General features: G+C 39.3%; 1 protein-coding gene across 1 annotated transcript in view; it reads left to right on the top strand.

The window, feature by feature from the left end:
* SNX25 (sorting nexin 25) overlaps positions 1-18,702 on the top strand; it is a 1,427,683-nt gene that overhangs the window by 560,885 nt on the left and 848,096 nt on the right. Inside the window, exon 8 of the mRNA XM_044064925.1 lies at positions 9,660-9,791. Coding sequence (XP_043920860.1) covers positions 9,660-9,791 — 132 coding nt within the window. The remainder of the gene's footprint in view (positions 1-9,659; positions 9,792-18,702) is intronic.

The following is an 18,702-nucleotide window of genomic DNA, read 5'->3' as shown; positions in this document are numbered from 1 at the left end:
TAAATGATAAAACAAAGGCCATAACCTTAAACTATGTACACATCCATGAACTGGTTCAGCAGTACCCTTGTTTATGAGGACATAACGTTGAAATATTTAGGTGTATGAATTAAAAGGATTCTTTAAAAGGAACTAAGGATATGGTGGAACAGATTTAAACCAAAGCTAATAGAAAACTCAAGAAGATGGAAGCTTATGATTATTGGTGTGGATAGTAAAATACATTCAGTGAAAATGTTTTTAGTTGTATTTGTGTCAAACAGAGAAGTTGTGGATGATAATAAGTATTTGAAGGAATTTGGGAGTGGAAGAGGGTAACAGTTAAAGATCATATGCGAAGTGCTAAAGTGGAAGTCTGTGTGAAGCTTCCATTGAGAGCTGTAGCATAGTTGCACTGTCCCCCGTGAAAAGCCATGCTTTGCAGCAGTTTTCTGATTGTTAAAAATTAGTGAAAAATAACTTTTTAAAATGGCTAACATTTGGAACTCTCATGGGAGAATGTTTTGTGCACATATGGGACACTGATGTAAATGAGTGCTTTCAAGTACACGCACACTTAGGGTCAGACATTCTTATTGTAAAAATGAAATATAGTCAAAATGCCTTCCTGTTAATATCGCTGGAGCTGCTGTAAATAACATTAAGGAAATTACAGTGTCTTGTCTTGGTCCAAGACGCTTGGCGTGGTGACTCATGTTCAGAGAGCATACTGGCATGCCTGCAGGGAAAGATATCAGAACATGCTGTGGATTTAATTTTTTTTTTACTAGAAGCACCAGAAAACCAAGTTAAATGCAATCAGGTGTGCAAACAGTATGTCCACAGAGCTGTAACATGAGTGCAAGAAACACCAGTTAAAGGTAGGCATCCATTTGTATTTGATCTTTAAGTAGAATAAGCTGATTCTCCCTAGAGGGCGAGATGGTTTAGGGTTTCCTGTTCTGAGGGTGTTCCTTACAGCTGTTTCAGCTAAGGGTCATATACATATCTGAAACAGAAGGTTACAAGTGAAAGTGGAAAGAGATGATAATGGGGGGTTGAGAGAGAGGGAGTATATATAATTTTGAATGGTCATTAAGGAGAATAGCAACAACCATGCTATATATTGTTTTCATAAAACACCAGAAAGTATTCTAAGAACCAAGTCACTACAAGAGTGGAGAAAGGAGATTTTACCATTAGGGATTACAGTAGCTAGGGGTATAAAAATAGCCAAAATGCGGCGTGAAAGACTAGCTGTAGTTAGAGGTTTTTAGTTGAGTCTAAAACAAAATGTTTGTTTAGAAGAAATAATTGGTAGGCTATGTAGAATATTGCATGATAACTATAAGAGTTAGTTAGAAAAGGTTAGAAATTATTGGGGAGAGAATGAAAAGGTCGTACACAAAGAAGTGGTGGGAGGGACATCTTATGGCTCCCAAGTATGCAACAAAGCCCAGAAGGTTTGAAATTTAAATTCTGTTTATAGTAGTTTTTCAGAAGTATTGAGGGAGCAAATGGTTATAACTAACAAATGATACTTTTGAAATGAGATATAGGATCAGAATTGTTCAAAGTAAGACCTTCCTAAGTTTAATGCCATTGGCTGCCAAAACAGCAGCTACTAGAAAATAGAAATCAAAATATAAACCCAAATGTAACTGAAGTACTGCATATTGTTAAGGAGATAAAATTACTGGAGGATGGATCTTTAGAAAAGAAAAGGAACACTTGCATACAAATAAGTTTAGTTTGTGAGATCAATATATGAAGAATAATGTTCATGAAGAAGAGCTAAGTTTAAGGAAAGGCAGGAATTAAGCAGTTTATGTAATGCTGGAGGGAATGATTGCTAAAAATAAAACATATATGCATAATGCATGAAGATAATGAAACAGGTCACTGTGGTTTTGTTTTATTGTCTGTTACTATGTGTGTACTTATGTCATTGTTTAAAATTTGGCATCTGTGGTGGTGCAGCAGTTAGCATTGTCACCTCACAGCAAGAGGTTCTCTGGTTTGATTCTCGGCTGAGGTGCCTTCTGGTTTGATTCTCGGCTGAGGTGCCTTCTGTGCAGTCTCTGCATGTCCTAGCTGTGGTTGCATGGGCTTCCTATGGGTGCTCCGCTTTCCTCCCACACTTCAGAGACAGGCAGTAGGTGGATTGGGCACTCTAAATTGGCCATAGGTGCGAATGTGTGCGAACGAATGGTATGGATGAACTACCATGTCAGGGCTAGCCACCCGGTAGTGTAAACCTTGGGTCAAGATGATTGTCACTGTTGAAGTGACACCCCGACCCCGTGTACAAAATGGGAAAAAGGATTGAGGATAGATGAATTTAGTAAAGGTATTTAAAAAATGTAGAATATTCTAAACTTCTAGGGGGTCTCGCACAGGTATCCTTAGTCTACCTAATCAAATGTTTTTATATCTACCAAGATAAGCTACACTAAGAGAGGTCTGCACTTGATGTCAGGAGGATCTTCTTTAGTAGTCTGAAACGTTTCTTGTTTTTTTTTTTTCAGACATTGCCTGATTTGGTGTCTCAGCTTGAATAAGAGTTGCAGTCTTAGTACCAGAATCCTGTTGTAAAGCTTTGCTTCACTGCAGTTGTAGTGTCTAATCCTTGCCCCATTTGGAAAGTACTCTAACATGCACTTCCATGAGAAAAGCAGGGTTTAGTGTGATAAGTAGACTTCACTTAATAGTAGCTGCATGTTTTTTTTTTTTTTTGTAATATGGAAGCCATACGGTCTTTGTATATGCCTGTTCCTGGCTCATCTGGGTCTTGTACTTTCACAGAGAAGCCTTGCTTTACAGCCTGGGAAATCTCCTCCACAGAAATTAGTCATAGGAAGATTTGACATCTGCCTCTTTCCAATTTTTAGAGGGTTACATTCTTCAAAACTTCACTAACTGCTTCTGTCCCTGTGGTCTGACATAGGAGTTAAAAGTACATTTGTTCTGCAATCCGTCCACGGAAAAACAGTGTTGAGAGCAAAAAGGTGTCAAATACTTAATATAACATAAACCAACATTTATTCTGCAAAGATTATATTAATGTCCCCATGCTTGTTGACAATCTTGGCCTGCTTGAAGATTAAAGTTATAGACTGTAATTATCTTCTGTTTTTTTGAGTTTTTTTGGCAGGAGACAGGCAAGTCAATTCAATCCTTGATTGGAATGGGTCTGTGTGACTGTTAAGGATTCTCCAGTTAGTAGTTGTGGCTCATTGTGTTTTGATGTGACCTGATGCCTGGTCTCAAACTGAACTTCTTGAATTTTGAACTACTGGATAACTGGCTATTATGTATCTCAAATAAATTTGAGATAAGTTGTAGCTGTAGTAGTAGTAGGCATACTTGTAAAGCCACATGAAATAAATCTTGGTCTCCCTCTCACAAGATGATTGGTTGATTGGGAATTTTTTTCTGCCTGTTGATATGTTTGTTCCTGATTGTTTATTTTAGTAGTATTATTATTTTTTAAGCTGATAACCTGGGACAGATCACCTCAATTACTAATACAGCATTTTAAGATACTGCCAAGGACGTAGGCTGGGTATGCAGTCACTCATGCACTGTGTGTACAGTACAGCTGTAGCTTCTTCTTCTGTGTGGACTTCAAATAACTTGACTTTTTCTTCTTGATGAACGTAGAGAGGTAGCCATCAAATTAGGAGGTCTGGCCAAGAAACCCACCACAGTATTGGGGGTAGGGGAGCAGCAGACACCTACAGATTTTTGCTTTTTGTTTAGGGTGGCAGCTGCTAGAAATATGGATTGCATTTTAGTTGAAAAACATTGCTAAGTCAGCTATCTCTCAATCATATTTCCATACTACTTAACCTTAAGAACTATTGAAACTGTAAAGTCTACCATTACTGACTATCAGTCCTCATTGTTTACCAGAAAATGAAATTGAATTAAGAATTGTTCAAGAAAATATTCAGTCAATAAATAATGCTAGCCTTTAGAGCTTAATACTTCTATGTTCATTAACGTATGTGCTTGTTTACTGGCTGGGGGTGGGGGTGGGGGGGGGTTGGGTCTAGCAGAAGGCTAGGAGCAGGTTTGTTTGGGGATGTGGTGTTGCATTTGGCCAAAGCACAGACTGAGATCAGGCACTGATTAGAGAACAGCAACCATTCGGGCAGTAAGGCTGATGGAGACACTGGCAGGCAGAGAAAATGTGTGTGTGTGTGTGTGTGTGTGTGTGTGTGTGTGTGTGTGTGTATCTTTATCTATCTATATCTAATATACTGTGTACCTGATTGTGCACTGCAGAACATCTCTGACTTGATTGCTTCATATTTTCTTTTTGTTCCTCATAAAATATCATATTTTTTGATAACTAATGAGGGTATTAGTCAATAATGCTAGACTTTTGAGATGCTAGTATTTCATAATTGTTCAAGAAAAATTTGTGAACTGTTATACTCAGCTATTCAGATTTTTCCCAGAATGTCCAGGTTGTTGCGTCATATTTTTTGTGTTCCCATAAAAATCTGTGTTTTTTTTTTCTGTAGAATCTGTGATATAGTAATAATTGTTGATGGAGTAACATTTGCACTGCATTTAACAACTAGAATATTAGCTACTTCCTTTGCGTCAGAAAGGGTAGTATTATCATTGACTAGCTTTGAACATTGTTGGGTGTTAGTGTTTGACTTCCTGACATAGGCAAAGAAAGACTTGCAGTTATTTTAGTTTCACTGACGATTTTAAGTCCGTATTCAGCTTTGAGCTTCCTAATTGTTCTTTCCTAGTTTGCTTAGTTATGTAAGAAAGAAAGAGACTTAATCTAAGAATGAAATATTTTTTGTCTTATGTACTTCATTTATATGGGTATTCCACCATAGGGGTTTATTTTAAATGTCTCATTATATTTGGCACATGTAAGGACTGCCTAATATTCACTTTTGGGGATCAGTGTGATGGGCCTATTTACTTTAAGCGAGCTTAATCTGGGTGCACGTACAGTTTTCCTGGGAAAGCTGTCATTCCATAAAGGGACAGTTTTTTGTGTTCTTTTATTATAATGTATTTATTTGGTGTTATTAATTTCATTACTACTAGTTATAAAATTAAAGAACAGTATTCTAAGCAGTTATCTCCAAAGTGCGAGCCAGCCCTGACAATAACAGGCACGCTGTAGATTAGAGCATGTGTCTGTTTCTCCGCTGAAGAGACTGATGGGAAGCAGTGTGATAGCTAGTATTTACACATGTGGATCGCAAAAAATTACTTTTCGAAAGTAGATCACAGCCCATAAAAGTTTGGGAACCACTAGTCTAAGAGATACCCTAGTTTTGTATTAGTCCCTACAAGGTAGCAACAACTTCTCTCAAGGGTTAAGTTGTGATCTGGGCCCACTATTCATTGAAAAAATGTTATCTGTTTTGAAACATGTAGGCAGTACTATGGGTCCTTGTGGAGTTTCAAATACTGGTACGATTTATCTCTCTCCTTTGTCATTGTAGTGTTCTTGATGATACCAGCCTCTTGAGAACATTTGCATCCCAAGCAATAAATATACATCTGCTGTGCTTGCGGAAGATTTTAGTCCCCTTAAGACCGTATACATTTCTTTATTTCCATTTGTTACCAGGGTAGAATACTGAACACAATGGATCGTTTTCAGGCTCAGCCGAGAGAGGAACAACAAAAAATTTTTAAAACAGAGAATACACTGTTGAGAAAATAGATGCCCAGTATCACAGGGAATATTTTCAAGAGTGCAACACAGAGAGAGTCAAGCATAAAGGACAAATTATATAGTTGATTAACATTGTGCAGATTATTGTTGCACAGTTCACCACTACTTATTTGCAATATGTACAGGCAGAAGTGGGGAGGGGGGAATAGGAAGAAGATGTGACAGAGGGATAGTGAGGGAGGAGAACAGAAAAACTAGGTTGAGTAGAGTAGGGACAGCAAAAGATCATTAGGTAGAGCTGAGTGTACTAGGGCTTGGTGTATATGAGCAGAAGTGTAAAAGGATGTGAACTTGGGTAATGCTTCCCATTTGGAAGCATTTACAAAAAGCTTGTTTATTTAAATGTTTTTGAGCTGAACCTGGAATTCCTAAAGAGAGGGAATCGAATAATTGTACATTCCCAAATGCATTGTGCCATTATTGAGAAACTGTGTTCTATGCTATGTAGCTTATTTCCTGAAAAGGAAGGGAGGGAGTTGTGTGGTAGAGATCTTAGATTGAAGGCTGTAAATCTTTTGATGAGTTGGCTGGAAAAAATAGCAAAGTATGTGAGTAATTTGTATGTGAGAGATGTTGCAAGAAGGGTGCACCTTTGTTTTATGGTAGCCATTTTACTTTAGAGAGTACTTTTCAGTAATGGTTATTCTTGGAGACCAAAGAAGTAAATCTACTTATATTGTTAGCAGTTATTTGTAATGTTCTAAGATGTTTTACTGAGGTGTTGGCTAGGTGTAATAGTAGTATGCTATGTTCCAGTTGAACAAGCAGGGCTTTCTTCACATGCTTTGTGCTGTATGGGTTAAGGACATGGAAGATCTTTCTTAACCAAAATAGAAGTGGGATGATTTTTAATTTGGTTTTAGTGGCTTGAAGTTGGAAGTTAAGGTCTGGATCTAGCTAGAGCCCCAAGAATCTGAAACATGGAGAGTATTTCTTGCTGTATTGCATGGCCTGTTACTTTAGAGTTATGGTGATTTTTCTGTTTGGTTCTAAAGATCATTGCTTTATTTTTTTTATATATATATATATATTTTTTTTGTGATTTAGGCTTAGTTTGTTTTTGATCCAGTGGGATATGTGGAGTAGGCCCTCTTCTAGTTCTTTTTTGATAGTGTTGGAAGTATATCCAACCCTGTAAATGACTCACCAGCATAGAAAGTAATTGTGATTTGCAGGAGTTCTTCATGAAGTTTATTGATAAACAGGGAGAGAAGTAATGGCAGCAAAAGTGATTCCAGAGGAACATCCGCTGTTATTGTTGATGGAGAGTTGTCAGACTCTATTTGGACTTTAGAACTACCTGTTAGTAAGGAAGTCTTTGAACCAGTAGTCCTTGAACCATTGAAGAGAGTGGACAGTGAAAACTGTATCTGTGAGCATGCCTTTATCTATGTTGAGACATATGTAATCTATGAGAGCATATAGGGCCAATATTATGCTGCCACTTGACCAAAATGTGTTGGTATGGGGGACAGGATGCTGTATTTTTGAATGTATTCAACAAGTTGGGTGAATATTAGTTTTTGAAGAATTTTTCTCACTGGTAAAACTGATATTTCTCTGAAGTTGTTGGTGTTCTTGAGCAACGGCAGTTTGGGAATGGGTTTTACTATGGCTTCTTTTCATAGAAAAAGCATGGTGCTCGACGCAAGACATGGATATAGTCGGAGAACCAAGTGTTCTTTGAATAATTACATAAACTAAGACTCCAGAATTGTTTAGAACTCTTAATTAGTCCACTCTGAGAAGATTGGAGGAAGTTGGGAAAGTTGGCCTTATGTCTTTTGGTTGCTTTTTTGTACAAATCTCTCAGGTTAATGAAATGCTGTTTGGTTGCAAGATTGGTGTTTGCTTCCATTCCTGCCTGGCTTTCTCTCTCACTTTATGCAGTGCTTTAAGATACTTTGGGAGCCATTACATGGTATTGCTTTTCAGTAGTCTAACTGAATAATAACTTTGTAGAGTTATTTATTTTATAAAGATCGATGGATGTTAAATGTTAGGACGTTGTTAGGATTCTTGATTAGGATGAATTCTTCCCATGTAATTGTGTACAGTTCATTAGTATTTTTTAGGGGCAATTTGAGACCAAAGGTGGTAAGGATAGGGAGGGGTTTGTTGCTGTCTAGTGTGTTAAGCTGATTGCTATGGGAGAGTGGTTACTGATGAAGGGAGAAGGAATACATAGGCTACTAACTTTATTGCAATATATTAATAATGTGTAGGCCACTGAGGGAATTATTTCCAGACTGTAGGTTGTACATTATAGTTTAATTATCAAGGTAAGGCCAGGTCAGTTTGTGATGGAAGGTTCAAGTAGGTTGACGCTGAAGTCAGGTAGTAGGGTAATGTTATATTGTAAGAGAGAGTAATGTATATTCAGGATGAGTACTTTGAACGTAAATGAGTTTGAAGGGGGTGTGTGTGGTAAGCCAGACCAAGTGAAAGCATACACTTTTTTCTTGAGAGCCCTACAAGTAGCGATTCCCAGTACCACGTGTAGGTTTTAAGGGGAGAAAATCACCACTTGCCATGAGTATGACAGGACTAGGCAAGGAGCTGTCAAACAGCAGCCTACATTTTTACTTTAAGCCTTAGATCTCAGTGATTGTGCTAGCTGATGTCACCTATGTGGGGATGCAGTGATGTCAAGAGGGAAATGCTCCCACCTACATGGTGATGCATCCTTCTTTATCCACCCATCTGATAAGCATTAGCACATGCTTATGACCCCAGAGTCATTGTAGGAGCTCATGAAGCCTCCGTGTCCCCAGCACATCCCTACCACCACCCTCCTGGAAGAGGTAGGCATCATAACCGCTTGGTTTTCGGTGCCACTTTAACCAAGCATTGCTTTTTTAGTCATGACTGCAGGCATCAAGACTTCCATTAGTACTGTGGTGTATTAGAACTCTGCCTTCTGAATTATGTCCTCTGTCTCCTTCCATTTTTGCTTTACTATTTGAGATTCAGCCTTACACTAGAACCCATCACAGAGGGTCCTTAATGTTGACTATAAAATATATGCTGTAGTTCTACCAATTAATTTGGGAAAAGGCCCACCTTGATATGTCTGGAATATCTTCCTTGCTTACTCCTCGGGATGCGCAGCTAACTCCTACATCCAGTCTTGACTCTGAGTTCCTTGTAAGTTAAACATATATGTACTTGTATCTTAATACTAGCATCTGTATCAGATCTTTGTAGTTACTACTTTATTTACTGGAAGTTACTTGTTTGAAGTATACTAGCAGCATATGGATTTAGTCTTGCTTATGTAGACTCAAATCAGCATTGAGTTCAGAATATTTGAAGTGAAATATTTTAATTCTTATTGGGTGAAAGGATGACCCCAGCTTATGGGACCCATCAAGGAGGGTTCCTTTATAGATTGCCCAACACGGTAAGACCATACTTTTTATATCTTACATTCATTCAACATGGACATGTTTACCAATATTTTCTTTTTATTAAGTTGAAGCTAAAGTAAAAGTCATTGCGTGGTGGTCAGCTTGAAAGAGTGGAGAAATAGTTAAAAAAGCATGTTACTGACATTTGAGTGACATGGTAAAATCAGGCATACATATTCAATGAAGTAGAAATTTTGATGGTTATGGATAGCTTCTTTGACTCCTTCTGCATTACATACATAGCAAAACATTTTACTGTGCATCAGACTACATTATCCTTTATTAGGGCCTTTTAGTAATGTTATGTTAAGTGTGATTGGTAGCAATGTTTGATAAGAACTAGTCTCTCCTACTTCTTTTGCCTAAAATAAAGTATTTCATGTGACCAATACTAGGTAACCAATTACTGCATTAATCCTGTAAATGAAAACAATGCCTATAACTTGAAGAACTTGAGATTTACCTCCTGAAAGTTGTCAAGAGATAATTAATGCATTGTGTGTATTTATGAGGTTAAAGTAGCATTTGCTGCGTGCTTTCCTTTGTAGATTGTTCAGTTTGAAGAGATCCTAGCCAATCCTTCTTACCGGCAACTATTCCGCGTGTACATGGAAAGGATGGATAGAAGAGTACTCATCAGTTTCTGGGAGGAAGTGGAATACTTGAAAAATGCAAATAAGGTAAGTAAATGAAGAACTAGGAGTGCATTTATTGACACAGTGATGAAGTGTAAATTAGAAAACACTGGTATATCATATGGATTCTCAAAATATTTCACATTTTTGTCAGTGTTTTTATCTTGTACTGATTCAGGGATGCCACGATCTGAGGAATTCTTTCATGAAAATATCCAGGTTGGTCGTGGGAACTCTGTCCTAGTGGTAGATGAGAAAGAAATAGATCATATCAGGTTTTGATGTGATATACTTATAAAAGTAGATGTGCACGGTCATGGTTCAGTCACCTCTACATTCCTTCAGTCTGGAAGATGGGGACATTAATGTATACGCACGCATGTATGTGTGTTTGTATGTGTGTATATATATGTATAACACACACACACACACACACACACACACACACATTTCTTATACATGAGTTTGCGTGTTTGATTGTGCTGCAAGTAGCCTTCTCAGATCTGGAGTGATAGTGGAACACAAGGACTTATGAGTATGGAAGAGGAGTTAAAGACTGAGAAAGCCTTACATGTGCACAGTGGCACTTGTGAGCTGGTGTAGAAGTCCTAGCTTTAGAGAAGGATGACCCACAATCATGTAGATCTGTCATGATTGCAAGTTTATACTTCCAGTTACGGACTACAGACCAAATCTTTGCTTGAAATGTAATGATGATTTAGCCATCATAAGTATGTAACCTGACTGGGTAGCACATTCCTGTTAGCCTAGACACAAGATGTATGGCATCCATCACAATGCAGAGCAATACCAACATTCCCATGTTAATCTCACTACAAACAAATTGGCTTTACCTAACTAGTACGTTTTAACCATGGTCATGAACATGTGTAAGGTAGCTGAATGTCCTAATCATGTATGGGATACAGTAATAGAATTTGACATTTGTATTGCACAAATATGCATTTGTGAAACAATTCATGATGTAAGCATCTAATGGTCCCTCACTCCCAGTATTGTGCATCACCCCCAACAGGCTTAGCTTGGATGGCAAAACAAAACATGAGACCACTGAAATCTATGCCTGTGTTTGCATGACTAAGTGTATATATAAATACCAGTGCATAAACATTTGCAGGTGCTGCTCATGACATGCTAAAAGAAGAAAGCACCAGTAAATGCATATATAAACATACTACACATATTATAAAATTATGCATACAGAACCACTGGAACAACAGTGAGTGGTCAATTAAACCATTACTGTTGTAGCTATATACATGTGCATCAGCAGATGTCCCTATGCACACAGCACATTGAAAACAAATGCAAGTTTATGACACAAAGCGGTTTCAATGAATAACTAGCAAAATGCAGTCACCAGTAACCAACCAAAGACACAGTACATCCCATCAGTCAAGTCTCTCAACAACAGGGTCTGTTGTGACTCCATCATAGTCCATGTTGGCATGAATGACTTGAGACGTACCTCCCTGGACTATATGAAGAAAAACATGATTGAGCTTGCTTAATATGTGTCCCAGGCAGGTATGTCCCTAACCTTAAGCAGCATTCTACAGTTACCCAGAATGATGCCTCAGTACAAACAAAAAATGATTGACTTTAACAATTGACTTAGTTTCTGGTGTCATTCCAGGAGGATCCAGTACCTGACAGCCTGGGAAGATTTGATCGACAGACCACAATGCTTTGCTAGAGATGGCCTGCATCTGTCTCACTTGGGCTTCAGGCTACTGACAAAGGCCCTTGCCTTCCCCATAGTGCCCTTTTTAGGAAAAGTCATGAGGTCGATACTACCAACATAAAAATGTAGAACAGGTGTTTCAGTCATTGTAAGCCTGATCTCTCAAGTGCACAATAAAATGGCACAGTTGTAATGTCCATTATAAAATACAAGTTTAATAAAATTCAAAAATGTGAATTATGATTGGTCATTCATCTGTACATGCCACTTGTAAATCAAGCACAATTAGCGATAACAAATCTGTTCATAAAATACAGCTGCATAAGGCACTATTGGGTGAAATTTAAGCAGTGATGATTCGTAAAGGATCCTTCATTCCCCCGTTTAGTCAGCACAAACAAGTCTACTAATTCATAGGATGTAACGCATTTATTCACGTATTGGGGCACTTTCTATTTCCTGTATATGTAAATGGTTAGCAGTCCTGCGTGCTCCTTGATGCTTTGTTAACTTGGTAAGTACACTTGCCCAAGGTCCCTTTTCAGGCACAAATTGGAAGAAAAATGAAATAAAATATGACAGAATGTACAAAGTAGTTAGTATAATAAGTTATTAAAGTTTTCTACTAAGTGCATGCTAGTAAGGTGGAATACTAAACAAAATGTGTAAGCCCACATTGTATCATATTAAACAATAACATAAGAATAACTCATTAGTGCTTCCCTTGAAGGATTTTGAAGGTTTAAATGTCAAACCCAATACCTTCTTGCTGATACCAAGTATATAACCAATATATTAGCAGACATATTTGACCGTATGTCTGCTTCCTTTTCCCTTTTCATTGGCTGCTGTGAGTAAACACAAAATTATCATTTTGTGAAATACTCCCCTTCAACTATTTAAATTTTAATGGTCATCCCACTGTGTTCCATAGAACCAGAAGACAAAGTGCCCACCCCCTTCCAATCTATCTTGCTTTTTTAAAATTAGTGGCTCTCCACTTAGACAGCTAAAGCTTAAGTTACCACCTCTTTTTTATCTAACTGCTTAGTGCGCACTGCAGTGCTTAGGATATTAACCCATTTTTTCCATCTTGCCTTTAAAGCCGACAAAATCTACTGCACAACCACCAATTATTGGAGAGTCCACATTCTGCCTCTCAGCAGTCATGTTTGGATTAGTGCTTCCATTTTTCTCCTAGTGAGAGAAGTAGCACAGGGACATTATTTCCTGGTGACTGCTGATCACTGGAATCCAAATAATTGCTTTGTAGGTGGCAGCTTGGAATGTGTGCTTATATTTTGCTCCTGGTGAGAGAAGGAGCAGATTGCATTGATTTCTGACTGTTTCTGGTTGAGAGCTGAGTGTCTGTGCTTGACCTTTTTCATTGGTAAGGTTGCTATTCAAGGCCTCTCCCAGGAAAAGGCTACAACAAGCCTACAGACTCTTGCATCATCTGGGATAAAACTGGATCACCAAACTTGCTGACTAAATGGGGGAAGGAAGAATTCTTTACGATTCACCATTGCTTAAAGTTCTTCCATTTGTGCTAATGTTTTGCTTCAGGTGAGAGAAGAAGCAAAAGAGCATTGTATCCCAGCAGAGTGAAGCTGTGGTGGGACCAGCACTAGTAGTAGCCAGGCAGTAGCCATTCATGCGACTCCCCTCTTTTCATCATTCTTGACAAGCTAATTCCTAGTTTTCAGTAAGTATTGCTTGATTTATTTCTAATTTCAGAATATCTGCCTAAAAATCAGTGGAGAGTCCACATTCTGCCTCTCAGCAGTCATGTTTGGATTAGTGCTTAATAGTGATTAATTTAAATGTTGACAGCTTGCCTGACTCCTTCAAAAGATGTGATGTTGGAAATCCATACACCAATTTAAAACTTCATTACCACAATAAACAGAACATGCTGGAGAGACAGGTCCTTAACCCAGAGACTTCCCAATTTTATCTTTTGTATTTTCTTTTGTTTTATCTTTTATATTATTATGTAATGTGGAGCTTTTCTCCCCGGGCCTCCACTGAAAATGGGCTCCTGAGCCCAGTGGACCTCCCCGGTCATCAAACTGAAATAAATAAATAAATAATAAATACATACTTCATCCCTAAATCTTCAGGGGCTACTTATTAATTTCACCTCAAAAGTTTGTCAGTACCCAGGGTAGACACAGTCACCTTGAGTGACAATTTTTCTGTAAACGTGTGATTGAAATTTCACCAATACCTAGTTGCACAGGACAACTAGCTTGCAATGACAAGTACTGCCCCCACATTTGCAAACCAGATATTCTTGATGTTGCTTTATATTCTCACTCCAGCTGTCTAATCAGTAAAAAAGGGCCTGGTGCCATGGATATAAACTTTCCCACTATCTCTGTTACCAGCTTGGTGGATATGGGCATTACTGAGACAATGTAGAAATTGTGTCATGTTTACTTGACGGCCAGTTAATTCTCAAACTGATATAGTATGTGAGAGATGTATTTACACAGTGTCACTGGATGCAAAGCTCTCACATGAAAGTACTCAATGTTAATAGGGTTGTCGGTAGTATACACGCTGCACCCATCACGCACAGTTCAATGCAAACACATAGACACTTGTATGCGGAGGTGCTTAAATTTAACCTTCCTTAACCCAAAGTCCTCCTAGACCTACACATAACAAGTACCCTCAGCAGCCACAAATGCACTGTTTCAAAACAACACCCACATCAACAGGTACAGCCACATCTCATGGAGCTTCTACTTCGAAGCCCATAAGGCAAGCCACCACACAATTCAACATTCTGGTCATTGGAGACTCGATTGTGTGAGACACACTGATGTCCTTCTCATCAGGTTGAGTAAGGAGACAGTCATGGTCAGTTGCTTGTCAAGGGCTAGGTTCCATCACATTACGCACACACTAAGGTCATTGGACTTCAAATATCAGTATGACTCATTCATAGTTCATGTGGGTGTAAAAGACCTGAGACATACCTCCCTAGACTATATGGAGAGACAACATGGAGCTCTCAGAATGTGTGTCTCAGGCTATGAGCCTAGCATTTTGCAGCATTTTACCTTCTCCAAGGATGATGTCACAATACGAACAAAAGATGACTGAATTTAATAATTTGCTTAGTTTCTGGTGTCATTCTAAGAAGGTGCAATATTTGTCAACAGACCACACTGCTTTGCTAAGGTTGGTCTGCACCACTCCCTTCTAGGTTTTTGAATATTAAGTAAAACATTGTTTTCCCTGTAGTGCCTTTTTTAGGTTTTTGAATATTAAGTAAAACATTGTCTTTCCCGTAGTGCCTTTTTTAAGCAATGCCAAACTGAAAGTACTTCCGACATAGCTCAGATGGGGTAGTGGTATGTTGCTGTGATTGTAGTGCACAGGGTCCTGGGTTCAAGACTTGGCAGGGCTGATTATTTACAGCTGAGATGGTGTAGCGGTACTTCCCAGCCTTAATTTAAATGTTGACAGCTTGCCTGACTCCTTCAAAAGATGTGATGTTGGAAATCCATACACCAATTTAAAACTTCATTACCACAATAAACAACATGCTGGAGAGACAGGTTCTTAACCCAGAGACTTCCCATACTCTGGAACAAACTTCCCATTCACATCAAGCAGAGCACTTCACTGGCCCTCTTTAAGAGAAATCTTGACGAGTGGGTGGGCAATAGGAAGTTTACCCCAGTGATCACTTCAGTGGCCTTGCTTGACAGGGACACTGGGAACTAACTTTGGGCAGCATGATGCCAAGGAATTTTCTTGGGCTAGGCTTATGTAGGCTTCAGGGCTGTTAGCTTAGTACACACCTATGAACCCATGACCAAATCAAAACCAAGAAAATCTAAAGGTATTACTGCTCAATGCTAGGAGTCTAAACAAAAATCTCCACTGCCTAGATGCTTTCCTCACTCTAGAGAATGCTGACATCTATGTGGTCACTGAGACATGGTTTAAAGCCATGGAGAGCACACCAACAGTGTAATGCCTTCCAGACATTTAGGCCAGCTACTACAGAGATGAGAACTAAAGGTGGAAGTGTCTCGATTTACATCAAAAATAAATATATCTCAGGGCTGGTCAAACAGGACAATGCACTTGAGCTTCTCTGTTAAAATCACCATAGGCAAAATTCAATACCACTTCCTTGCAAGCTGTAGGTCCCCCTCTGTGATTCAGGAAACCAACCCATGTACTTAAACTTATTGGAAATACTCACCCTCCAACCCAATACCATATTCATGGGTGACTTTAATTATTCCACTATTAACTGGGAATCCTATACGACACCAAATGTACAGTCACAGAGATTTTTTGTGAACACAAACTCCTTGGACCAGATTGTCAGTACACCAACCAGGGGTGCAACCATACTGAATCTCGTCCTCACTAATGTGAGAGAGTGCTGCACACCCCCTGGTGTAATATCTTCCTTGGTAAGGTCAGACCAAGAAATGGCCTCCTTTGAGGTAAAAATAAAACCTGAACCCCAGCTAACTGTGGATATACTCTAAGGCTAACGTCCTGCTATTAAGTGATAAACTGGCAAAATTTCAAGCCCCTGTAAACCCTGAGAACACTGCTGCCTGTGCAGAACTGTTCACAGAAACCCTATACAAGCATGTAGGAAAAAGTACAGAACTAACTCAGAAAACAAGCCACCTTGGTGAAATCACAAAATCAATCAAAATCAATAGGCTGTATAACAGACAGAAGAAAATCATGGCAAAAATTAGGAGGTGCGGCACTCAGCAAGATGAAAGCACTCTTGTCAAACTAAACAACAGAGGACAAGTAAAGTATACCAAAACCTGTTTTGAGGTAAATTTGGTCTCCCAGGCCAAGGCAACCACAAGGCATTGTTTAGCCTTGTCCACAACCTCAAAGGCAGTGCACAGTTGTGTGCAGAGCTCATTGTAAATGGAGCCACCTGTACTGAGCCAGAAGATATAGCAAACCTACTGGCCAACAAACTCTGCTGCAATTTTACACCTCTCTCCCCTCAACTTCCCTCATGAATTACCATCAAATATAACTCCCCCTGTTATCACTAGGGAACAGGTCCGTAATGCTATCTAACATCAAGAACACTGCATCAGTGGACCCAGACAGTATCCCAGGATGCCTTCTAAATAGCATGAAACAGGACCTATCAGGCCGTCTGGAATTGCTATTTAACAGGAGCCTCCAAACATGCTTTGTGCCTCATAAATGGAGAACAGCGACAGTCATCCCTCTGCCGAAAGCCATCTACAGACCCTGGAAACTACAAATCCATAAGCCTCGCTAGTTTTCTATACAAAGCCATTGAAAGAATTATCACGGAAATGTTCAGTAATGATATAGTAAACTTTCAGACACTGGACCCAACCCAGTTTGGTTTCATCAAGGGCAGGTCAAGCCTACTCAAGTTGGTGGACTTCCTTGAGAAGACCGCCAAAGCAGTGAATGAGGGCAAAATGCTTCACACTGACTACCTTGACCTAACCAAGACATTTGACACAATACTTCTCTCAAGCATTGTTGACAAACTCAAGAGGTTAAGTACAAACTGTTATGTCACCCGGTGAATAGCCAACTGGCTCATATACATGACCCAGGAAGTTAGAGTTGGGAAGTCAACCTCTACAAGGAGGCCAGTCACAAGTGAAGTCCTCCAGGGATCGTTCCTTGGACCACTTTTTTTCGGCATTTACTTGTCTGAAGTCAAGGCCAATGTCCCTGGTCTCTGGCTGAGTAAATTTCCAGATGATTACAAATTAGGAGCTGTTATTGAATCCCACATTGACACAAACCTTCTCCAAGAAGAGCTGACACAGATAAACAATTAGTGTCAAAGCCATGGACTAAAACTAAATGCCAAAAAATGCATAATAGTATCCTTTGGGAAGTCATTCACCCCTGATAACTGTCATGTTGACAACACACCCCTTAGAGTTGACTCAGAGGTCATGAACTTGGGGGCACACATAGACAGTAATATAGCCTTTGACTGTCACATATCTACAGTAGTGAGGAAATCATTCTGTGTTGCACAACTTATAAACAAAGTTATGGCATCCAGGGAAGTCATTGTTCCACTGTATTCTGCATTTATCAGATCTATCCTTGAGTACAGTGCCCCCTGTGGTATGTGCCTAACAAGACATATCCAACAATTGGAATGTCCACAGAGGTTCCCCAGTAAAAGAATACAGGGCATAAGTAACATGTCCTGTGCAGACCACCTCAAAGCCCTATCCCTGGATTCTGTCTCCTACAGGCTGTTGAGGGGAGATCTATGCTTGGCATACAGGGTATTGTCAGACTCCACTCTGATATACCGCCTGCATATCAGCAAAACAAATGGCATCAGAATTACCCATTCTAAAGACTTAAACTTTGCCTCTGATATAAATTGGACCTGCTTGAGAAACAGGTATGTATCCCAAAGACTACCCCATCTCTGGAACAGGCTCCTCATCCACGTGAAGCAATGCTCCTCCCCAACCCAATTCAAGTGTAACTTAGACAACTGGATGGGGAACAGGAAATTCATCCCTGGTTTGGCACTTATGTCTGTAATGGACTCAGGCAACCTGTAAATGGTTTGTCTCCAAAACCCCTGCTTGTAAATGTTTCATCTCCTATGCCCCTGCTTACACTTATTAAGGGTACCAGAACTTGTCAAAGATTTGGAATGCATGCGTAGGCTTAAAAAGGCCCTTGAAGTCATTAGCCTAGTAAACACCTAATAACCTGTGAACCTAGTGGTAACGTAGCCCTACCTACCCATATCGTTGTGTCCAGTGTTCCTGAAAATTTAGTTTCCCTGATTGCCTCCACTCTTGCTGATTTCACCTTGGAACAATTCTTAAAATCCCTGTCAAAGGCTAGAAATTATAATTCCAATGGATCAGATGAAATCCCAGGCTGTATTTTCATCTGTGCCAAGTATGCACTATCCAAGCCTCTACCAAACTATTTAATCTCTGCATATACCCAGGGTTTATGCCTGATGCCTGGGGAATAGTAATCTTACTCCTTGCACAGTTCGGCCCCTCTGCCTTGGTAATTATAAGCCTATCAGCCTCTCCAGCCTTACATGGAAAGCCATGGAGCGTATCATAGCAGAACTATAAGGACAGCTTAACTGGTCACAACCAGTTTGTAGATTGCACTAGTGAAATCCTCCAAAGCAGACTTTGAGTTCAAACTGGCCACATTTACTAAAGACAGTCATAAGTCTTTCTTCATTTATGT

Source organism: Protopterus annectens, chromosome 3.part0, assembly GCF_019279795.1.
Source record: "Protopterus annectens isolate FY-2018-M chromosome 3.part0, PAN1.0, whole genome shotgun sequence".
Taxonomy (NCBI): Eukaryota; Metazoa; Chordata; order Ceratodontiformes; family Protopteridae; genus Protopterus; species Protopterus annectens.
This window is presented reverse-complemented; position numbering and strand designations above follow the sequence as displayed.